This window comes from Loxodonta africana, chromosome 10 (assembly GCF_030014295.1).
Source record: "Loxodonta africana isolate mLoxAfr1 chromosome 10, mLoxAfr1.hap2, whole genome shotgun sequence".
In the NCBI taxonomy this organism is placed as follows: domain Eukaryota; kingdom Metazoa; phylum Chordata; class Mammalia; order Proboscidea; family Elephantidae; genus Loxodonta; species Loxodonta africana.
This window is the reverse complement of record NC_087351.1, coordinates 73,452,726-73,477,989: the sequence shown is the minus strand read 5'-3', so window position 1 is coordinate 73,477,989 and position 25,264 is coordinate 73,452,726. Positions and strand designations below refer to the sequence as shown.

Below are 25,264 nucleotides of genomic sequence, written 5' to 3'. Positions count from 1 at the left end.
AATGATTGAGAGCATTTCCTCATGTATCTGTTAGCCACCTGAACGTCTTCTTTAGTGAAGTGCCTGTTCATATCCTTTGCCCAATTTTTAATTGGGTTGTCTTTTTGTGGTTGAGTTTTAGCAGAATCACGTAGATTTTAGAGATCAGGCACTGGTCAGAGATGTCATAGGTGAAAGCTTTTTCCCAGTCTGTAGGTAGTCTTTTACTCTTTTGGTGAAGTCTTTGGATGAGCATAGGTGTTTGATTTTTAGGAGCTCCCAGTTGTCTGGTTTCTCTTTGGCATTTTTAGTAATGTTTTGTACTCTGTTTATGCCATGTATTAGGGCTCCTAACATTGTCCCTATTTTTTCTTCCATGATCTTTATTGTCTTAGATTTTATTTAGGCCTTTGATCCATTTTGAGTTAGTTTTTGTGCATGGTATGAGGTATGGGTCTTGTTTCGCTTTTTTGTAGATGCATATCCAGTTATCCCTGCACCATTGGTTAAAAAGATTATCTTTTCCCCAATTAACTGACACTGGGCCTTTGTCAAATATCAGCTGCTCATATGTGGATGGATTTATGTCTGGATTCTCAATTCTGTTCCATTGGTCAATGTGTCTGTTGTTGTACCAGTACCAGGCTGTTTTGACTACTGTGGCGGTATAATAGGTTCTAAAATCAGGTAGAGTGAGGCCTCCCACTTTGTTCTTCTTTTTCAGTAATGCTTTATTTCTCCAGGGCTTCTTTCCCTCCCATATGAAGTTGGTGATTTGTTTCTCCATCTCAAAAAATGTCGTTGGAATTTGGATCGGGATTGCATTGTATATGTAGATAGCTTTTGGTAGAATAGACATTTTTACAATGTTAAGTCTTCCTATTCATAAGCAAGGTATGTTTTTCTACTTACGTAGGTCCCTTTTTGTTTCTTGCGAACCTCTAGCCTTTTGATTAGCAGTTAAGTGAACAACCGTTTGTGCTCCCTAGAGACTCCAAGTGCTCAATGAACTTTAGCAATTATTATTATGATTTTCCTCATTATTGCCACCTTCTTTATAGCTTCAGCCACCATGGTTGTCTGCTTCTGGGGCTCTGGAGGCCAGCAGCAGGACACTAGGTACAGGAAGGTCCTACAGGTGGAGCTACAGCATACTGGGCCCTGAGCTGCATGCTGTGGATACAGACGTGGTGCCTTGCTCACAGAGCTCACAGAATGGCAGAGACACTTCCTGTTCTTGTTGTTGTTAGCTACTGTTAAGTTGGCCCACAACGCATGGTGACTGTATGCACAACTGAACCAACACTGCCCAGTCCTGCACCATCCCTATGACTGGCTGCAGGTTGGATTGCTGTGATCCATAGGGTTCAGAGGTGCGCACATTGCTGTTGTTATTTGCCGTCGAGTTGACTCTGACTCATGGCAACCCTATGTGTGCAGAGTAGAACTGCTCCACAGGTTTTTCAAGGCTGTGATCTTTTGGAAGCAGATCACCAGGCCTCTCTTCTGAGTTGTCTCTGGGTGAGTCCAAACCCCCAACCCTTCAGCTAGTAGTTGAGCACTTAACCATTTGCACCACCCAGGGTTAGATGCTGGCAATGGTGATGCAAGACAGACTCAGTCCCTGATCTTGTGCATAATATAATCTAGTAACGGGGGGGGGGGGGGCAGATACTTGAACAGTTAACTGCAATGCACCGTTTAATAACTATGATCTGTTTTTGTAACTAGATGGAAGCAGATCACCAGGCCTTTCTTCTGAGGGGCCTCTGAGTGGGTTCCAACAACCAACTTTTCAGCTAGTACTCAAGCGCTTAATTGTTTGTGCCAACTGGTGGTGTGGGGGGGAGGCTGAAAGGGCAGACAAAGCAGCAGCTGCAACTGTGACTCAACCCTCCGTGCCAGACAGGAACCTCGAGATTTCAAGGAGTCAGAAGGATTCCTAGTCCAGCTGCTGGATGCAAGGGCATTTCCGGAGATTATGTGCCTTGACCTGGTGAGGAGAACTTCTGTTTCTGAAAAGCCCTTGTTAAGCAAGGGTTACAAAACTAGATGTGATAACCAAAGTGTGCTAAACAAGGTTTCAGTTCCGGTAAGTCTTCTAATTTCCTAATAAAAAAAAAAAAATTTCCTAATACGAAGTGATAATTCATATTTTCTCTTTTAAGAGCTTTATTAATATGATAATAACAGTTATTAGTATTGTCATTCCAAAGCAAATGTGTCCTCCTGTGGACTGCAAACATGTGGTTGTAAGCTAGACTTCTGTAGTTGTTATTTTCCCCCTGTATAAAGTTGATTCAGTGATGCTGTCCCTCTTCAATTCGTCATTCCTGACATACTAGACCACGTGATTGTCAGACTCCAAATGGCCATCTGCTGTCCTATGCCAGAAATGGCAAATTTAAGAGGAATGGCATCACACTCATCATCAAGAACATTTTGAGATCTATCCTGATAGACAACACTGTGTGACAGAAAAATATCCAAATGTCTACAAGGAAGATCAGATAATATGACTGTTATTCAAATTTATCCACCAACCACTAAGGCCAAAGATGAAGAAATTGAAGATTTTTACCAACTTTTGCAATCTGATATTGATCATACACGCAATCAAGGTGCACTGGTAATTATTGGTGATTAGAATGCCAAAGGTAGAAACAAAGGAGGACTGGTAGTTGGAAAATATGGCCTTGATGATACGAACGAAACCAGAGATTGCACGATAAAATTTTTCAAGATCAATGACTTATTCATTGGAAATACCTTTTTTGAACAATATAAATGGTAACTATAACTATACACATGGACCTCCCTGGATGTAACACATGGCAATCAAATTGACTACATCTGTGGAAAGAGACAATGGAGAAGCTTGATGTCATCAGTCAGAACAGAGCCAGGAGCTGACTGCAGAAAAGACCATCAATTGCTCATATGCGAGTTCATATTGAAGCTGAAGAAAATTAAAACACATCCACAAGAGTCAAAGCAACATCATGATAAACAGAGAAAAGACTGAAGTTGCTAAGGATTTCATTTTGCTTGGATCCACAATGAATGCCCATGGAAGCAGCAGTCAAGAAATCAAACGATGCATTGTTTGGGCAAATCTGCTGCAAAAGATCTCTTCAAAGTGTTAAAAACCAAAGACGTCAACTTGAGTACTAAGGTGCGCCTGACCCAAGCCACAGTATTTTCAATCACCTCATATGCATGTGAAAACTAGACAATGAATAAATAAGAAGGAAGAAGAAATGATGCATTTGAATTATGGTGCTGTCGAAGAATATTGAATATTCGATGGACTGCAAGAAAAAAGAACAAATCTGTCTTGGAAGAAGTACACCCAGAATGCTCCTTAGAAGCGAGGATAGCAAGGCTCACATACTTTGGACATGTTATCAGTAGAGGGTCAGCAAAAAAGAGAAAGACCCTCAACGAGATGGACTGACATTGCAACAACAGACCTAGGGCCGCACGCATGGCTGCAACAATGGGTTCAAACGTACCAAAGATTGTGAGGATGGCGCAGGACTGGGAAATCTTTTGTTCTGTTTTACGTAGGGTTGTTATAAGTTGGAACCAACTCGACGACACCTAATAACAACAACAACAAAGTTGATTCATTCTCATAACCCGGTTGAGAATCTATAGTCCCTACAATTTATAGATGTAACGCTCATTTGAAGCTGTATTATTTTGGAAACCAAGCGAGTAAGAAAGAGTCATGATACTCAAGACTGCAGTGAGGAAGCAGGTTAACCTTTGGAAATAACTCAAAGACTAGCGAGAATCTTTAAAGTTATAACTAATTTAGTTACTGCTTTAAGGCAATATTAAGCTTGGAGTCTACAATGACTTAGCAAAGTTCCAAGAACTGCTTTGGAATATTTCTAAATGAACAACAAACTAACCCTCTACCAAAAGTTGCAGAGTGCTTCTGACTGTCTGGGCAAGGAGGAGAATGTCTCAGATAGCATTGCACTGAATCTTTCTTAGGCGCCCTGGCTTTATTACTTTTCTCGGACAAAGTCATCTACAGGGCAAACAGGGAGTTCACATCAACAGGAAGCAGTTACTGACGTCAAAGGGGTCATAGTAGAAAAGCATCCTCATGAGGAAATTTGATTGCACCATGTCTGAACTGGAAATAACGTGAATTTAACCACATAAAGAACGATTACAAAGGCTTCAAGAAAGAAACAATGAAAGGCAGCCTAATAGCTTCATTTTTTTTTTTTTTTACCTTATCCTTTTGTGCGGCCTAGAAGATGTCAGAAGTTAATTCAATCACCCAGCAACACCTCTGTCAAACCCACAGGCAAGATACTGTCTGAGCTTGGAGGCTAGTCTGTGGAAAGGTGAAAGATGTCTCCATTACAATAAACCCCTAGGAACTTGTCTTTCAAATCTGGAGGGACACACAGCTCTTTTCAAATGCCGGATGTTTTTCTGGCAAACTGGACTCACTACAGCAGTCCCTTGTAATGAAACCTGACAAGGGCTTACTGGCAGATATACCAGGCCAGGGAGACAAAGATGCACTCTAACTTGCAGTTCCGCACACTGAGACATTGGAGCAGGATGTTCTATAAAGCATAAACAGTAAACACATGATTGAGGCGTTGGTGGTTCAGTGGTAGAATTCTCGCTTCAACGCAGGTTCATATTCCCAACCAACGCACCTCTACCACCCATCTGTCAGTGGAAGCTTTTGTGCTTCTATAGAGCTGAACAGGTTTCAGTGAAGCTTCCAGACTAAGATAAAACAGGAAGAAAGAACTGGCAATCTACTTCTAAAAATCAGCCAGTGAAAACCTACAGATCCTAGTGGTCTGATTTGCAACCAGTTATGGGGACAGGGCAGGACTGAGCAGCATTTTTTTCTGTTGTACATGGGGTCACCATGAATCAGGGACCTACTCTACGACAGCTAACAGCAGTAAAAGCAAAACATGATCCAGGTTATAGCCAAATGGGAGTATAAGTCCTCTTTCCAGATGGAGTCTTTGACGTCTCTGGTGCACACACACCTTACTCAGTAACACTGCTGGGCTGTGTTTTCCATAAAAAAAAAAAAATTTTCCATAGAGGACCTAAAACCTTTGAAGGCAGAGCCAGGATGCTCAATGACGTACACTCGGCCCTCCCTATCCGTGGGTTCTGCATCTATGAATTCAGCCAATGATGGACTGAAAATATCCAGAAAAAAATTTTTTTTTCTTGTCTTTATTCCCTAAACAATACAGTATAACAACTATTCACACAGCATTTATATCATATTAGGTATTATAAGTAATCTAGAGATGATTTAAAGTATATGTGCATAGGTTAAATACAAACACTATGCCATTTTGTAAGGGACTTGAGCATCCACAGAATTTGACATCCTGGGGATGGCGTCCCTGGAACCAATCCCCCAACACCGAGGAATGACTGTATCTCTAATAGTACCAACCATAGGGATTAATAAACATCTGGCGAATTAATATAGTGGGCTACTGTTTTTTCCTGATAAAATTTAAAATAGTGCATTAGAAAAGGAGGAACAAACTGCCAAGATTAGTGTCACCTACCGCCTTTACGTATGGGAAAGTAAAATGCAAAGAAGTGAAGTCCTTAGTCTGGGGAAGAGTTAAGACAGTGAATCAGCTTTGCTGAGGCCGCTTCATTACCCTTTATTTGTAAAGTTTTTATTTTTCTCTGTTTTTAAAGCAATTACACGTTCATTTGTAGGAAATTTAGAAAATTGTGGAAAGAATAAAGAAAATGAAAATAAAATCATCTATAATTCCAACACCTAGAGATAGTAAGTCTAAATGCAAACAGAAACAAAGCTATGGCTTTTATCTGGAGATTTCAGGGCAAATAAGAAAATTACAAGGCAATTTTAACTAAATTTGGTTTTCATCTTATGTCCTGATTATAGAACCTAACATTAAACTGCTTGTTTAAAGATAGAAGAAAAAAAAATCTTGCCTTTTTCATTTATATTCATAATAATTCCTTATGTATTTGGTCATCAAAACCATGATTTTTTAACAGCTGCCTACTATTCCCAAGGCCATTTCTATGAAGTCCTACAATTAGCTGCTAACTAATAATAAGTCATCTAAATTCTAATTAAGCTAATGGAAATAAGAAGACATGGTATTAATAGCCTAGTCACTATACCGTGACAAAAATAATTTCTATTACTCTAGAAGAACAGGTATCTTTTAGGGCAGATTATTGCTAATTGAGTATTTGCATGGATTGAATTATGTTTCCCAAAATGTACATCAACTTGGCTAGACCATGATTCCCAGTAGTATGTATCTATCCTCCATTTTGTGATCTGATGTAATTATCCCCCATTTTATGTGTTGTAAATCCTAAAACCTCTATGAGGCAGAATTAGGGTGAGGTGTATCTTAAGTAGCACCCCTACTAAAGGGTGTGACTCAAGTCACATCCTTAAGTCATCACCCTACTCAAGTCACTGTGCCTTTGCTTGAGTCATCCCTTTTATCTCACAAGAGATAAAAGGAGAGAGAAGCAACAGAAAAGAGAAGGACCTACTACCACCACAAAAGAAGAGCCAGGAGCAGAGAGTGTCCTTTGGACCTCAGGTCCCTGTGTTGAGAACCTCCTAGACCCAGGGGAAGACTGATGACAAGGCACATGGAGGTCTCCAAGGAATGCCAGGCCTATAGGTGTTCAAAGGAGACAAGGACCTTCCTTTAGAGCTGACAGAGGGAGAAACCCTTCCCTTAGAACCAGTGCCCTGACTTAGGACTTCTAGCCTCCTAAACTGTAAGAGGATAAATTTGTTTACTAAAACCATCCACTTCTGATATTTCTGTTACAGCAGCATTAGATAACTAAGACAGGTATGGTATTTTAATTCTGACTGGGTAATGATTAATCATGAACCTTTGGAAATTCCCCTGGTGGCTGGGAAGGACACTTGTACACTGTCTCCTGAGCAAATATGCCTCCATTTGAAAAACACTAAAACTTAGATTCACAAAGAAGATAGGTGGTTATTCAGTTTTTATAAGCTTTAGTTACTTAACAAACGCTTGCACAATAGGATTCCTTTAAATAATTATTTTCACATACTGTCATTCTCTTTAAAAATTTTTCATTTAAGCACCAAACGGTACCAGGTCTATTGAAGACATTTAGGCACTTGGTTCACATAGGGTGGCACTAACAGTTAAGGACTCGGTTACTAACCAAAAAGTTGGCAGTTTGAATCCACCCAGAGTTATCTTAAAAGAAAGACTTGGCAATCTACTTCCAAACGGTCACAGTCATTAAAATTAAAGTGTTCAGTTCTACTCTGAAATACATGGGGTCACCATGAGTAGGAATCGATTTGATGGCACCTAGGTACAGAATAAAGAGTAAAAATATCATTTCACTTATTTAGGTCATTTTTTCATAACAGAGATTCCTAAACTTTGCAAACTCTTAAAGAAGTCAAGATTTCACCTCTCTCTCTGATTTATGGATGAATTACATATTTCTGGCTCAGGACAGTCTGGATTATAGTTGATTGAGAATTTTTCCCAGTTAGGGATGTAGAGAATCTGACCTGGAATATTCTGTATCTGCCTTGGGATGATGATGCCTGAGAATCTACTAGCCAAGAGTCTGTTCCTTCTTCTGTTCACAGTGTCGAACCACTTGGTTCTTCCAGTGCAGCCATAACATGCCCTTCTCTTGCCCTCCAGCTGGGAAAAGAGACCTATCCAACCAAATGACTTACCAACAATCTCTTCCAGAACCATTTTTTTCAAAACAGGCTAAATATTGATCTCCACTGTCCATTGAAGAAGAAAGATTCAGACCTTAATACAAAGACAGAAAGACTCAAGAAAAAAAAAGAGGCATAGCTCTAATAAGGTGAGGGATAAAGGAATCAGAAACAGAAAAATGTTTGCCCAAGGGGAAGGACATTGTGCTAACTTTGTAGAGAAGCTTCACTGGGTTAAATGGAGTTCAGGTGAGCTCTTCAAATCCCACAGATGAGAGCTGAGATTAAGGTGCTAAAACCCCAAGGCAGTCCTTTGGTGACCTGACTTTATCTCTTGATTGCTCCTCCTGTGAACCACTTCCTTCTAATTCTTCTTCTTTCTGACCTTTTCAACCTTTCTCCACCCTCACTTAGAATTCTCTCTTCCTTCTTCAATTCTCCCCTCTTCTTCCTCTGTAAACATCTATTGAAAGACTTTAGATTACAGTTTCTACTCTACCAAGAAGACACTGAAGCCACCTAAATCTAATCCCCCATCTGAACAGTTTCTGAGCAGCAGCTTCTTACCACTGGATTTCCCAAATGCCCTCATACTTCACTAGCTACAAACTGAACTCTTTATATTCTTCCCCTCAAGCCGCTGACTAGTGCGGGGCTCCTTGACTCCTCCCACTCTCTTACCCTAAAAATGTCCCATCAACTCCTCATCCTCTGTATTTCCATGACTCCATTCCCCCAGGTTGCTACTTTGGGGAAGGCAGGGCCAGCAGATCACTGGCTCAGCATCCTGAGGAGGTTTGCTTACCTCCAGTATCCTTCCTCTGCTGAAGCCACCCAAACACCTTCTAAAAGGCAAATCTTACGCTGCTCCCTGACTTTCAATCTTTCGTTGGCTTCTTGCACTTTCATGCCTAGGACTTCAGGCTCTTTATGACTTGGCTTCTTCGTTCTTTCTCCTAACATTTCCTCTCTCACTTTACAATCCTGTTACATCAAGTTATTTGGGGTTTCCTGGGCACATTGTGCAATTTCAATTTCTGTGCCTTTGTACTGCAGTTACTTGTGCCTGGAAACCCTGGTGGCGTAGTGGTTAAGAGCTATCATGGCTAACCAAAAGGTTGGCATTTCGAAATCTACCAGGTACTCCTTGGAGTTCCTGTGGGGCAATTCTACTCTGTCCTATAGGGTGGATCTGAGTCAGTATGGACTTGACAGCAATGGGTTTGTTTTTTGTTTTTTTTTTTTGTACCTTTGCCTGGGAGGCCCTTCCTCTCTTCCTGGGACTGGAGGGCTCCTATTTATCCTCAAAACCCAGTGCTGGGAGGCCCTTCTCAAGGATCTTTCTTCTGTCACACGATGTTATAGGTATTTGCATTTATGATCACCTTTGACTGTAAGCAAGTAGAGGGCAGGTCCACATCTTGTTCTTCCTCCTGTCTTCAGCCCCTGGCACATACTGTGTGCTCAGTGAACATTTACTGAATCAAATTAAACATGCAAGACAGATGCAGTGCTACCACTCACTACAGAAACAGCCAATGTTTCTATTGGCTAGGCTATTTTTAATATTTAGAGACCATTCCGTTGGAAGATTGCATATAAGGTATCTGTATTTTGAGTTGAAATGACATTTCCACGTATGGAAATCAAAAGAAAGAAGACAGCAAGTTTGTCTTCCCCCAAAGCATACTTGTATTGCCACCAGAACATTTTTCTATGCTGGCTGAGAAATATTTCTTAAAACTCTATCTCTATCTATAAAAGTCAGCCATAGGTACCACACACAGGTCAGAAATCTGACTCATGGATAAACCATGGAGTCAATTCTGACTCATGCTGACCTCTTGTGTATCAGAGTAGAACTGTGCTCCAAAGCATCTTCAATGGCTGATCTTTTGGAAGTAGATTGCCAGGCCTTTCTTCCAAGATGCCTCTGGGTAGACTTGAACCCCTAACCTTTTGATTAGCAGCTGAGCCATGTTAATCATCTGCACCAGCCAGGGACTCTTATTCACAGTTAGGTACCCCTATAAGTTCTGGCTGCAGAGGATGGTTGTCATAAAATACCGCTGATTTGATGCCTTGTTGCTAAACTGAGTGTAATCATGAGATACCAAAACCGAAAAAGTTGCACTCTTTCTATTACTTGCTTTATAAAGAATCCATTTTAAATATACGTTGGCTGAGCTAAATTTTTGCTCCCTGGGTGCCTCCAGGCTCTAACATCTGCCTTATTGTGCAACTGGCTTCACCGTTCAGAGCTGCTAGCAGTGTGCTAACGCTCGCTCATGTCAGACAGACCCTGCACACCTCCTTGTCCCCTCCCAGCTCGGGGATCGGTCCCTGCAAGTGCCCAGCTCAGCCTCTGATAGCTGTTTATACCCAAAAACAGGAACTGTGCCTTTCTGCAAAATCAGAAAAAAATGACAATATTTTTGTCATAAAGGAGATGTAACACACTTTGCTCTGGCTCCTCCACCAAGAAAAGTGACTTCCTAGCCGACTTGACTTTTCATGTTTAGGACAGACCACCTGATGGTGTTCACGTAAGGTAGGGGTTTTCAACTGGGAGCAGTTCGATCCCCTGCACCAAGCAATGTCTGCAGACACTTCCGGTTGTCACAACTGGAGAGGTGCTAGCAGCAATGGTGCTACTGGCCAGGGATGCTGCTAAACATCCTACAGTGCACAGGACAGCCCTTCATAACAACTGGATAATATTCCTACCCCAAATGTTAGTAGTGGGCAAATGACACTGTACTATGCCAGTAAGTGATGTCATCTTTTTACTAGAAAGGATGAACATTTACCAACCACTAGACTATTAACCCTGGTGGTGTAGCGGTGTAGCAGCTGCTAACCAAAAGGCCGGCACTTCAGATCTACCAGGCGCTCCTTGGAAACCCTGTGGGGCAGTTCTACTCTGTCCTGTAGGGTCGCTATGAGTCGGAAATGACTTGTCACTAATGGATTTGGATTTTTTTTTTTTTTAGATTATTAAAACTATTTGACCTGTTGGTGAGGGTCAAGGCATTGGGGGTAAAGTTCCGAGCAATGAGGAAGGGAAATTCCTGACACAGATCTGTCCTAAAGGCCAGTAAGGAGGAACAAATCAAGTTAATGAGCAGACCCTAAATTCTACCAGCTTCCAGAGAAGAAAACTTTAGTCTCCAGGCCAACTCCATTATATTTTCTCCTTACTTTTGTTGGTTGGATCTAACTCATCTTGAATCGCCTTTCATCACTGATAGGTACACATTAGTGTAGGTCTGGGCTTGTTGGGGTCATTCCCTTACAGAACACCAAGGGGCACGTGGCTCAGTGCTCCTTAGGGAGTAAGGAGGCAAGAGGAGAGGCAGAACAAGGAAGCAAACAGAGGCGCTTCCATAGTCTATTGTACAGAAAGGGGGAAAAAAATGAATGCGGTTGGAGAAGAGTTTTTTTTCTTTTAATTATGCTTTAAGTGAAAGTTTACAAATCAAGTCAGTCTCTTATACAAAAACTTATACACACCTTGCTATGTAATCCTAGTTGCTCTCCCCCAATGAGACAGCACACTCCTCCTCTCCACCCTGTATTCCCTGTGTCCATTCAGCCAGCTCCTGTCCCCCTCTGCCTTCTCATCTCATCTCCAGATAGGAGCTGCCCCCATAGTCTCATGTGTCTACTTAAGCCAAGAAGCTCACTCCTCATCAGTATCTTTTTCTGTCTTATAGTCCAGTCCAATCCCTGTCCGAAAAGTTGGCTTCGGGAATGGTCCCAGTCTTAGGGTAACAGAGAGTCCGGGGACTATGACCTCTGGGGTCCTGGTGAGGAGTTTTGCTGGAGGAATTTTCTTCTTTTGTTTTGGTTGATAATTATATATCATTTTAATATTTATAATATCATATACCATGAGAATGGGATTGAGAGACTCTGGGAAGGGTTCCAAGACTCCCTTGGCAACATGGAAGTGATAAATCATCATAGACCATTCCACAGAAGCGGGTAGGAGTGAGCTCAAATACAGCAGGCTCTTTTGCTGTGCATATATACCAAAAGTTGGAAGCCTCCCACAGAAAGGAAACAGGAACTCCCTGGGTGGCCCCACAGGGACGACAGGACATGCCAAAGCTCTGCCGCGGAGGGGAGGCTCGGAGGGTAAGACTGAGCCAAGGTATTGGCTTACAACAAAAGGCCTTGAAGAGGAGCCCTGCAGGACAGTACAGTCAGTCTTGAGGGCACGTGGGTTAATATGGGGGATGGGGGTGTTCCCACAGCCTCCTGTGGTGCTGTTAGTGAACAGATCAGCCTACCGTCAGGGTGCAGAAGATGGTGCAAATAGCAATGGTGTAAGAAAGCAAGCTGCCGCTGTTGCCTTTTGCATTGTGCCTTCCACTCCTATCAGTGATACAGAACTGATCACCAATCAGATGCAGTGCCAGTGGCGTGTGCCACCACCCCAAGAATCTCCATTAGGCCCCCAAATTCACATATGCCCTATACAAAAATAAGAATGCACTTGATATGCAAATGTAGACTCAAGAGAAGGTCCTCAGATTTCCTTCCAAGCAGTTGGCTGCTCTGAGCTTGTCCTAAATGGAAATCACCAGAACTGCCACCATGACCAGCCTACCATGGAGGGTCACCAGCTGATTCTACATTACGAACAGCTTGTTCAGAAGCTTCGGGACCACGAACTCCCCATAAGAACACGAGCTTCATGAGGGCGGCAACTCTGCTTTATTCACTGCTCACTGTTTTGCGTCCTCAAGGCTTAGAGCAGAGCCCAACACCTTGCAGGCACTCAGTGCACATTTGTTGAATGAATGAACACCTTCCTCCCTAGCCTGCCAGTGAGCAATTCTCTGCACTTCCAAGTCTGCTAACCACTACGGTCAGAACGACTTATGCTGACAGGCAAAGCTGATTCTGCTCATGAGAGGCCCTAGATCGTTCTAGGGCCTACAATAGATGCACATGGCTTGGTTCTTACCAGTGATGAAGTAATTATGGTAAACTCACAAGAATTTCTGAACTAGAATATATTCTGGTCTATGGTTTCCATCCAGAAGAGTCAGGGTTATACACAGAACAACTCTGTCTTCCAGGTGGGATGGCTTCAGGGCTCTGGTCTGAAGGTCCCAATTAGTCATGGTGGGAATCAACCCATCCTTCTTGGGGAACAACTGCAGGCTGCCACAGAGGTGTTAGTTGATTTGTTGTTTTTATAGCCACTCTGACTGTACTTCTGAGGAGAGACTGGCACTTGGGTAAGATTTCCTCCCACGATCCATGTTCATTTTCAACTACCTTTCCCTTGGTGGTATAATGGTATAATACAGTAAACACGTTTACTATATGCGGTCCACTGAACACAGCTATTTCATGTGCACTCATCTTCTTTTTGCAGCTAGATGAGAGATTAAAAGAACCATCTTACATTTCTTTTGCCTAGCACTCAGTCAATGTGATCTGGGACTGATTGAATTTTACTACAGTATTTGGCAGAAAGCCCATCTCATTCTCATTCATCCCCTGGAGCCAATCTTGGCTCTTTAAGCCCAGTGTTTCAATAAAGGACTCTGTCCAGGCCGGAGTCTCTATAGTTTGGCAGGGTTGAAAGGGCTCCCAGTAATGGTCAGGGAAAACCATCATCAAGCAATCACCACCACAAAAGGTTTTGTCAGTTATTGTGTAATACAGCGGTAAAGTCTGACCAGAGTCAAGTCCCAGTTACGTCAAAGGAAATTACACATTGCTCCACAAACCATCTTACCAAACTTGGAGGCGGCGAGTCTACTCAATCTCCGGATCTTCATGGTCATGGCAGCGAGAAAGACGACAAGACTAGGTCAAACTGAACAACCTGAGACTGAAAAGCGCGCCAACCATTTCAAATTCCTTTATCACACCAAATACCTTGGCAGTCCTACCCCAAAAGGGAGAGCCAAAGAACGGCTTGAACCTCATGTTGTCTTACTTCCCATTCGTGTTCATGGCCTGATTTAGCAACAAAAGGTTGGAAGGACGGACAGCCTCAGAGTAGCAAAGCAAAGGCCCCAAATAATCCGCCCAAGAATCCAGAGCCAGGAGACAACTTATGTGCATTTTGTCCCCAGAGGGCCTTCGGCTGAGAGGAAGGCAGGTCAAACATTTGCTTGCCCCAAAGAGCCAGATCCAGTCAGGAATGATACTCCTCTGCCAGGTCCACGACAACCCTCCTACTACAACTGAAAAGAGAAAATAAAGGAGGAAAAACCAAAATGGATGATTTTTTTTTTTAATATATATATATACACAACAACATTTAATAGCCTAAAAGACCATGCAGTCTGAATAAGCTAGGAACAGGCAGAGCTGGGAAACACCATGTTCTGGCTCATTTTCTACTGTTTTAATCTCAGCCAGAGGCAAACTCCAACAAATGACCCGTAAGGAGACCAAATCACATTTGTAGCAGTCACTGCGCAGGGAAAGGAGGGAGCCTAGTTCCATATAGATAAGAGGAAATATCCTTAGTTATTTCATAAAAGGTCACAAAGCTACATATTGTGAAAAACTGCCTTTATTCCTGTCGGATGAAACTGTTCTTCTCAGCTGTACATATTACAAAGAAAAGGTGTTTCTAGTTAAAGAACAATAGAGTGGGCACAGGTTATTAAACCGGACAACCTGGTTAAGAATCCATGTTCTGGTTCTTTCTAGCTGTGCAATTTAGAGCGAGGTATTTAAACTCTCTGGGCCTCAGTTCCAGACGTATAAAATGGGGATAATCATATCTACACTTCGCTGAATGTTTCGGGTACTAAATATTTCAATTACAGAAATTTATTGAATGTCAAAAATTTACAATTTTCCAGACACTGGTAATGAATATAAGTGCCTAGACCATGCACTGTGGTATCAATGAGTAGTTGCTGCTGCTGGTATTTCATTCTTCATCAATACTTTCAGCAAAGCTGGCACCATTTGGGCTCCAAGATGCAACCAGCTCTTCTGAGCGTGAACAGAGGCCTCTGCAGAAGTCTTTCAGCTATTTCGGCTACACTTCCCCCTCTCCTCCCCTAACCCGCTGTCATGTGGCCTCTTCCTCGTGCCCAGGATGTCACTGAAATTCAGAGCACAACTCAGTGATGCCGCTCCAGGGGCCAAGTGTGCCTTCTCTGTCCCCAATCCAGCCACTGGCAGCAGCTCAACAGGCAAACTGGCCTCCCCACACTGCCAGAAGCTTATTAATCACAGGAAAGGGCAGAGAGCTGGAGGGAACTGGAATGTGGTCAGAGCTGGACAGGGCTGAGTGGACCCACAGGGCGGGCTGCAGGGTCTCACTCAGTCCACCATGTTCATGAAGCCAGCCTCAGGATCACTGAGCTCTTCGCACAAACAGGACCATGGAGGAAGAACACAGATTTTCAGATAAGAGCTGCTTATCTGTAAAAAGTAAAAGGCAGGGGCCGTCCTAAAGACAAACGGGCTACTCATAAGCCAGAATTAGAACTCAAAGCTTGCAGACTGAAGGCTACAGTGTGGTCAGCTGCATGGTGAGATTCTGAAAAATGAATTCCAGGGCCATGTGACTACTCTGCTGCCCACCTTCCCTCTCCTCACACACATTCACACACATACTTCACTTAACATTTAATATCACAACAATGGAGAAAATGATACAGACAACAGCATGTCCCTTTGTATTCGTGTTTCCAGGTGCTTTTCATAACACGTTGCCAGTATGATTTAAGTGTACTGAAGTCATTTTGCATCAGTCACGTACACTGACAGCATTTAGTTCACAAGATTCCTAGACAGGCTAACATCCTAAATTAGGATTTGTGCCCCATGACCAACATTTGAGGCATGGCTTCCTATGGAAAGCTGTGCCCCTGCCAGTAGCTCCAGGCACATTGCTTTATGGGCAAGTCTTGTAAGGGATGCCATGAGGCGAGCATCAGCAGCCCAGATGTCCCCAGGGAGAACGCAGGCAGAGAGTGGATGGGAGGTGAGAGCACTGGGCTTCTGTCCCTTTAAAGGGAGGATGTGAGCACCGGAGGCCCACCTGAATGAATGCAGCTAATGGCAAACTTATGCTTAAGTATTCACAAAGACTTGAGGGCTGCCCTGGCTCTTCTCTTGAAATGGGCCCAGGTCTCACCTGGTATAAGCTTTTCTAAATGGCTGATAAGAGGCACGGTATGGCTTAGGTTTTCCAAACTGAAGAAACTTTTGCTTCAATGAATTGGGTCTCTGGACAAAGACTCCAGCATCTGGCCAGCATTCACTTATCCACTCCCCCTCCTGCTACTGCCTCATCTTTGTTCCTTCCCTTCCTAGGTGCTCTGCTGGCCTGCTCCAGAGGAGCTGAGGGGGAAGACGCAGGAGAGGGGGTAGAGGGCTGGATTCTCAGCCATGAACACCAGGGGGCTCAGCTACTACTGAAACAACAGCCGCTGACTGAGATCAAAGGAATGTGAAGTGAATTTAGGTTGGAAAGGTGAGGGAGGCAGCATTTACTAAGCCTGTACCCTGGGGCCTGGGAGAGCAGGGGCCCTCCCTGGGGTAGGACGTCCTGGCTTAATGACCGCTTACTTTGCCCTCCCATTGTTACAGAAATATAGTAATCTCATCACCAAAATTTGATAAACAGAAAAAAAAAATCTATAATTCTACTACCTTAACACCATCACTGTTAGTTTTATTGGCATAATTTCCTTCTAGTCTACTTTTGGAGGGAGGAGCCAGGTTTGCCACTCACTGTCTTGGACAGAACCTGATATGGATACATATCACTAATCATCATAAATTCTGTATTATTTCCTGGGCTCTAGAAACCCTGGTGGTGTAGTGGTTAAGAGCTACGCCTGTCAAGCAAAATGTCAGCAGTTTGAATCCCCCAGGTGCTCAGTGGAAACCCTATAGGGCAATTCTCCCGTCCTATAGTGTCACTATGAGTCGGAATTGACTTGACGGCAACGGGTTTGGTTTTTGGTTTGGTTTAACCTCCTAGTTCTACCATTTACCAGTTGGATTTTAGGCAAATGACTTAATGCCTTAGTGCTTCAGCTTAACCAGTCTGTAAAATGAAGATAATACTCGTATCTCTCTTACAGGGCTGTTGCATGGATTCTGTGCAGTCAGACGTGTTACTACTCTCTGACACATAATTCAAGTGCTGAATACTCAATTGTCTCTTTACTGGCTGAAAATTATCAATTACCTCCTTACTTACTAAAACATCCACATCAAATGGTATATTGTTTAAGTATACCCCTATTGCTGAAGGCTGAAGTTGTTTCCAGTGTTTTCCTAGTATAAATAACTCATTGCCATTGAGTCAATTCTGACTCATAGGAACCCTATAACGTACCAGAAATAAACATCTTTATGTATAAAATTAATTTTATTCTTTGTATTGTCTTTTTAGGCTAGGTTATCAGAAATGGAATTAATGGTCCAAGAACATAAATGTTTTTATGGGTCTTGATACAGATTATCCAATTATTCATATACTAGTAGGATTTACAATGCCATGTATGAGGATGCCAATTTAACTATATGCTTGTAAGCAATGTGTATTACTATTGTTAAAAAAAACAAAACCGAGGGGAATAAATTAAGGGCTCATAATCTTATGCAGCACACTGGAAAAATCATCTAACACTTGAAACTTGCTTATCATTTTCTTTTTCCCAAGGGACACAAGGAGCTCCAAAATTCCTACTTTTTGAGAGTTTCTATCTCTTCCATGTGGGGGTGTTTGGGGTTTTTTGCCGGTCACCGGGAAGCCCCAGGACATTGTCCTCTGCCGTGGGAAAGGAGGTGGTCATCACAACAAAAACGAGTTTATTCACATGTGAACAGTGCTTCTGGGTGCACAGGGCACATCAGCGTTCTCGTACTTGATCCTCAGCAATACTGATTTCATTTTCACAGTGAGAGCTTTAAGGCTCAAAGGAACTTTAAGATAGGCTGGAGCCATTCAGCCAGAGGGAAAACAAAGCTGGGATAGAACTCAGAACTTCAGTTTCCAAAGTCAATGCTGTTGCTACGTCAGCAGTGGGAGGAGCGCCAGGGCACAGAAAGGATGTGTTTAATAAGCCGATGCTGAATAAACAAGCCAACTGTCTTATAATACATGGACTGATGGGGTGGACCACAGAACTCAGTCTACAGAGTCAGCCTGACCTACGTTTGAACCTTATTCCCACTTCTTACAATCTAAGTGACCCTCAGCAAGTTATGCCAGTATTTCTCTAGGCAGAGATACTGATTCCCCAGGGCTGTACGTGAGCAGAACCCTGTTTCTCCCAGGGCCGTCACAATGAAAAGCTACTTTACAAAGAGCGGGGGAGTCCTAAATTCTTCAGGGGAGCCGGTCACAGTTTGGTATGGCACGAAGACCACAGCCTGCAAATATGGAGTAGCTGGAAAAGTAATAATCTGCTATAATTTCTCCTAGTAACTAATGTTCTCTGTTCTTTTTTTTTTGCCAGTTTTTACAACAGTGGATGGGGATAGTCACTGAGGATTTCTGACAGATGGAAGCACAGCGAGCATGTGCCATGCACATTGCAGAGTCTGACACCTTGCAAACCTGAGAGAAGGCAGAAATTGCAGCAAAATGAAAATTACTTCTCTCCAGCTCAGCATGCGAAAAATTCATTTGCTTCTTTTAAGTTGGTTCCCACTACTTCATTTATCATCTTGATTACAGGCAGGGGAAAATTCACCTTAACCTTTGCTTTGGAGACATCTGCTGCAATACACCAAAACCAAACCCACTGCCGTCAGCGACCCTGAAGGACAAAGTAGAACTGCCCCGTAGAGTTTCCAAGGAGCGCCTGGCGGATTCAAACTGCCGACCAAGGAGCGCCTGGCGGATTCAAACTGCCGACCAAGGAGCGCCTGGAGGATTCAAACTGCCGACCTCTTGGTTAGCAGCCCAGCTGTAGCACTTAACCCCTACACCACCAGGGTTTCCTACTGCAGTACATAAAGTTTAAATCCCTATGGCAGTGCACAGGGAGGGGGCACAGGGTGGAGGTGGAGGTGATGGCGGTGCAAAACGACTTTGCAGTTATGACTGCCGCCTTGTGGCCACAGATAAAACTGTCACTAGAAAAAACAGACTGAGCCAACGTAAATAACAGCTTCAGTTGCTGAATGAATACCGTGAGTAACATTAGTTACTAGGAGCAAAGTATACAATATATACTTTGATATATTGTATAATTTATATACAGTAAAACCTGCAAAAGCAGGAACTTCCGCAGGGCGGAAATCTGTCCGAGAAGGAAAACTCAAATATTTTCCACTAAAGCAAGTGATAGAAAAGTGGTAAGACTGCACCCTGTCGAAGGTGGAACACTTGCGAGACCCAGAAAAACAAGACCGTCCCACTGAATTCCGGCTATCATAATATATCGCAGCATATCACTGTATTTTCCTGGAAAATCCTGCGTTGTATAAGCCGTATTCATTGGGATCTTTTCTGGAATCTCTTGTTTTACTCTGTGATAACATTATGTAATTGTTGGTGAGACCTCTGACTACTCAGGGATTTCCTCTTATAAGTAAAATTCCCAAGAGTTGGGTAGGAGATATTCCTCTATCTGCTTCGTCAGCACTTACTTGGGCCACTGTCTGGGCCAGATCAGGCTCACGACCTATCAGGCTGCCTGCCTGACTCAAAGCTTATCAGCCAGTTAACTAATCTAACATATGAAACATCAGTCATATGACACATCTCAGGCCTTAGGAAGGTGATCTGAGCCGCAACCTCAGCTCTGTGGCTGAGACATGGTATCATTAGGAGATTTGAGCTTGAGCCCCAGGTGGGTGGCTAGTACCAACTTATCAGTCATCCTTCCTTACAAGAATGTTTTCAAGTCCTGTGCTATAACCTCACTCTTCTCAAAAAAAAAAAAGAGGATGAGGTGGAGTGAGTGAGGGTGGGAAAGGGCTTTATGTTGGCAAAGCTGGAGCACAAGAAATATAATTTCAGGGACACTCTAGTAGCAGTGGAGAAGGGAAGGGAACGAAGCTCCAAAGGAACAGAAGACCCAGGAGATGCAAGCAGAGAAGCAGGGCCAGAGGGCTGGGGGGCATGGGCACAGGGCTGTCAGGAGCAACTGAGGACCCCTGGTGAGGAGGGTGTGGCCTCAAGAAGACCAGACCCTCAGGGGAAGGAAGAAGGTGTACAGGGGGTACCACAGCCCCCAAAAGCCACATCCTGACTCTCCAGTTCTTTCTGAGATGCTTGGGCAACATGGGGAGTCCACGCAGTGCACCCCTTCAATGTATCTCCTGTCTCCCAGCTCCCATCTTGTCCTGCTCCAAACCCATCCTTTCCAAACAGATCTGAACACAAGTGACCTTTAAACATGAGGGAAACCAACGCTCAGCCTCACTCATAGAGAAACGCAAATGAGAGCTTCAAAGATACCACTTTAGAAAAATCTCTGAGATGATCAAAGTGATAGCTAGCATGCCATGGGAGAATGAGGTGGGAGGGGGAAAGAGGCCTTCTCCCATGTGGTTTTCGACTAGAAACTTAGAAATGTAGCACAGAAATGTAGCCTGGGTTCTACAGTCCGACTGCCTGGCTTCAAAAGCCGCTCTGCCACTTAAAAGCTAAACTTCTTTGTGCCTCAGCTTTCTCATCTGTGGAAACCCTGGAGGCACCATGGCTAAGTGCTACAGCAGCTAACCAAAAGGTCACCAGTTCGAAACCACCAGGTGCTCCCTGGAAACTCTATGGGGCAGGTCTACTCTGTCCTATAGGGTCACTATGAGTCGGATCGACTCAACGGCAATGAGAGTTTCCTCATCTGTAAAATAGGGTGATAATAATAGTTTTTTTAAAATAGGGTTACTGTAGAGATTAAATGGGTTTATACACATAAAGTACTTAGAAGGGTGCCTGGTATATTGGCAATAATGCTAGCCATCTTTAGCCAGTTTGGATGAGGGGGCATTTGAATGCAATCAACATCTTAAATTCACATACCTTCTGACCAAACACGATAATTTCTAATAACATATCATATAGACATACTAGTACAGCACGTAAACAAACTTAAGTACAAGGGGTCTCACTGCAACAGTCACTGGAATAAAAGGCTAGGCACGAACTAAACACACAGCAATATGGAAGAAGTTAAATAAATTGTGGTACGTTCTTAAAATGAACATTACTCAGCCATTAAAAAATGAGGCAGCTAAGTGCTTACCAGTGTGAAACAATCTCCAAGATATACTATTACCTTTAAAAAAAAAAAAGGCATAGAAGTGGGTAAAATACACTACCATTTGTGATTTTTAAAAAAATGTATGCATATACATGTTTGTGTATGTATTCTTTTATGCGCAAAAGATTCTCTGAAAGTCTACACACCAAAGTAGTCATAATTGTTTCTTTCATAGAAAGGATATTTGGAGGATGTTTATAGTACCTATACCAAAAAATTGGTTTTTAATAGCTAGACACATGCAATTTCTTACAGAACTTTCCATTGCTCTTAGGACTAAAACCCAAACTCCTTAACACGCCTGCAAGGCCCTTCATGGCCTGGCCTTGGCACTCTGCAGCCTTAGCTGTCACCAGGCCCTCCCAACCTCAACACTCATGATGCTGAGCTTTATTCATACCTGATGCTCTCCCTCCCCCCGCCCCGCCCCCAGACCTATGTACCTGCTGCTTACCCTATATGGCATTCTCACCCTCATTCTCTTTGCCTAACCAATTCTAGCTCAGCCTTCTTGTTTCAGCTTTGTTGCTACTCTCCCTAAAGACGGGCAGTCAGCATCCCTGGACCAGGTGAGGTGCCCCTATCCCGTTCCCTCTCCACCCCCTACTTCCCTGCTGGTAGTACAGACAAGGGAGGTGTCCAGAATTCACACCCTGGAATGTCACTGGAGAGCAGGGAGCTTCTGACACGTCTGTCACAGACCCCTTTGGTGCCTTCTCAGGAACCATTTTCCCTCTTCAATGATAACAGAAGATCAAGTTTGAGCCCAATTCTAAGGGGTTAACAAAGTGTCCCACCCCAGAGGATGAGCCAATCATGGTAAACCAGTTTATCTTGGCCAGATATTTGCTCTTCCAGCCTCTTTTGCACCTAAGAGTGAGCAGATGACTTAAGTCTAGGAATGATTTTCTCTTCCTGATAAAAAGAGTGGCCCATGAAGCCTGTGCCTCGGCCCCATGCTTCCTGCTTTGGACGCTGTCATGTGAAGATGTGATGTCAAGGGCTATGGCCAATACCTCGAGACCTCAAGGAAGAAATGTGCAGTGTCACTAAGCAACAAATCCAACTCTAGCATTGCTACCCCCTTTATGTGAAATAATAAGAAAAAAGCTGATACTAATGTACCAACCATACCCTTTTGTTTACTGTTTAAGCTACCCTTGGTTGGGAATTCTGTTAGCTGCAGCCAAAAGTATTCCTAACTACACAACCTCATAAGTTAGACAGACTTGAGTCCTAGGATCTGTCCATGGAATCAAGCAAAGAATCTCTGTTTGAGGTCAGGATTGTTGATGGTCTGATTCTTGTGCCTGGATCAGAACCAGTACAGCATTTAGGAGCAGAACCAAGGCCAAATTCACCAAGATAATTAGCTCATGGCATTTACTTTATTCTTAGACTTCTGTAACTACTCATTTTGCTTGAGAGAACTCATATGTGAAGACCTTTTCAATTTTAAAACACAGAACCCTCAAATGGATTTTTCCCCAGTAAGAAAAGTAAGAAAGGGAGGGGTTAGCTTCAGCTTTGTCCAGAGGTCATCAGAAGTCACCAGTGCCTTCATATGGCCCTGTCTTGGGAGCTCATCCCCCAAAAACTTTTCTGATACTCTGCTTAATAAAAATCTTCAACATCAGATTTTTTCAACTCTTTAGGAAAGGAGACCATTTAGGTGGTGAACACAAGGCATTCTTACCGGGGTCTGAAAGCAGCAGAACAGCTGAGTGAGGAAGGGGTGATTGCGAGCCAAAGACAGGATCCTCTTCTCGGTCATTGTGCATTCCACGTCATCGTCCTGGAGAATCACGTCCTTCTTTAGCACTTTCACGGCATAGAGGTCTCCAGTTTCTTTTATTCTTGCAAGCATCACCTACAGCAAAGCAGAAAGAGAAGGCCTGAAGGAGTACTCTTGAAATGCCTAGGTGTAGGCACACATGGGGAAGAACTAGCATGTGAGAAATGTGTGTATACACACACACACACACACACACAAATGACAAACACACAAGTGCTTACTTTAGCACAGTTAAAGCCAACACTCACCTTCCCAAAACTTCCCTTCCCCAACACTCGGATGAACTCAAAGTTGTCGATACCAAATCGGTTGGAAGAATTAACTCCGACCCCATTTCCTTCTTTGGTGCTTTCCTTTCCTTGTCGTCTTAAGGTCGATCTGGAAACAAGTTTCTGCAGAAAAAAGCAAGAGTACGCTGCCTCAGAAATCTCAGCTCGAACGTGGGGCATTTATGGATGGAAAGGATCTATACTTGTGGGAGCAGGCTCAACCCTCAATACAACTCCTGGGGAAAGAGATCGGCTCATCTTGAAGTGTGATCGATCAGGTTTTGAAACTCAAAACTACCTCAGTTATCAGCTACTGATCTGGGTGTACTGCTGTTTGAGGAAGAAGCATTTTAAAATACGTCTAAGCTGCTGAGTTTCAGATGGCAGGCAAGTGAAGTGTGTAGAAACAACAAATGCTAAGAACGCCACCTGGTGACCACTTCACAAAGAGCGGTTTCATGTTGACAGAGAATCAAGCACCATTCAGGACCTGGACATGAATATATGAAGCAACATTTTTAATACAATGTTTAAATTATACAAAGAAATAAAAAGTCAGTGTAAATGTTGAACAATGAAACTTACGAAAAACAAAATTTAAAATACCCATAGTCCTGCCAGATCCACCCCCCCCAAAAATGAGTTAAAATATTGATAAGTATCTATACATATGTGTCTTTTTAAAAAATGTATAATAAACGTTATGGTTTAATAACCTTTTTTTTTTTTTTTTTTTAACCTTCCGTCGTATGTATCATCCCTACCCTTAAATATCCTTCATGAAGCCCTAGTGGCACAGTGGTTGAGAGCTGGGCTGCTAACCAAAAGGTCAGCAGTTCGAATCCACCAGCTGCTCCCTGGAAACCCTATGGGGCAGTTCTACTCTGTCCTATAGGGTCTCTATGAGTTGGAATCGACTCAATCGCAACAAGTTTTTTGTTTTTTTTTTTTTTTGGTTTTAAATATTCTTCAGGATTCCTTCAAGAATGAGTTCTCACAGCTGTTCACTATTCCATTTTATAGATATAATTTATTTACTAATCCCCCTGATATATAGGTTGTCTCCCATTTTTCACTATTATAAATAACACCGCAATGAACATACTTGTATACAAATCTTCAACAACAGGGTAATTACGAGTCTAGGCTCTTAAGCAGACTGTTTGGGTTCAAATACCAGCTCTGCCACCTAACCCTGTGACCTTGGACAAGTTACCCACCCTCTCCATGCCTCAGTTTCCTTTTCTGAAAAAGGTAATGTTATAACACCACCCACATGTGTAGTCATGAGGAGTAAATGATGAAATGCATACAAGGCCCCCGGGTCAGCATCTGGCACATAGATAATCACTCAATACATCTAAGCTGTGTAGTTGTTATCATCTGCTCGCTTAGAATAATTTCCTAGAAATTGAATTCCTTGGACCAAAGTCTGTGCTAATTTTGAAGACTTGTGATACACATACAACTTGCTTTCTAGAAAGGTTGACCAATTTACCCTCCCCCCAGCATAATGGGAGTTCCAGTTTTCCCATCCCGAACACACAGAGATAAAGCTGGCCTCCTCAGTCAGCTCTCCAGTCCCATCACACTGTGCACACACCTCGTCAGAGTGCCTAAAGGTAAGGGACTTCTGCAGCTCGCCACCTTGGAATATGTATAAGACAAGCTAACACTAGACAATGCAGATCAAAAGCCTAAGGTACCTGCAGCTTTTGACCTAGTTAGCTAATAAAAACAAATCTATTGGGGGCAACTTCTAAGCAGTGTTTGCAACAAACCAACTATGCAACACCCTGAAACTATAAACATTTTACTGAATTAACCCAATAAAACAGAGATAGCAAGTATACAATGGATCATCTTAAAAATCCAACTGTTTTTTTATAGTTTCTCCTCTAGGTCTGTAATCACAAATTTTTCAGAAATAGAAAAATTTCATCAGCTTGAATTTCACTTCCTCCACTTAAATACTTCCCCTGGTTGGGCTGGTACTGGCTAGAAAATTCTACAGCAGGATTTCTCAATTTTTTTTTTTTTTGGTCTTGGTTTGTTTTAACCCATTCCTCTCTTTTGATAAAATTCTCTCTTTTTAATGCTGTACTGTCAAATAAGAAATGATTTCAGGTTTCCCAGTATCACATACAATATTAAAGATACTTGGTCCAAATGATGAGTGACACTCTCCATCCTTGGAGACCGCGCCGTGTGGCCTACCCGATTCCCACGGCATTTTGCAAACTCT

At 42.9% G+C, this 25,264-nt stretch overlaps 1 protein-coding gene across 2 annotated transcripts in view; it reads right to left on the bottom strand.

Annotated features, from left to right (window-relative positions):
* PRKCH (protein kinase C eta) overlaps positions 1–25,264 on the bottom strand; it is a 277,251-nt gene that overhangs the window by 95,956 nt on the left and 156,031 nt on the right. For both annotated transcript variants that reach the window (XM_064292561.1, XM_064292562.1), the window contains exons 8-9: positions 22,999–23,142; positions 22,652–22,825 (exon numbers count right to left, since the gene is read on the bottom strand). In XM_064292561.1, coding sequence (XP_064148631.1) covers positions 22,652–22,825; positions 22,999–23,142 — 318 coding nt within the window. The remainder of the gene's footprint in view (positions 1–22,651; positions 22,826–22,998; positions 23,143–25,264) is intronic.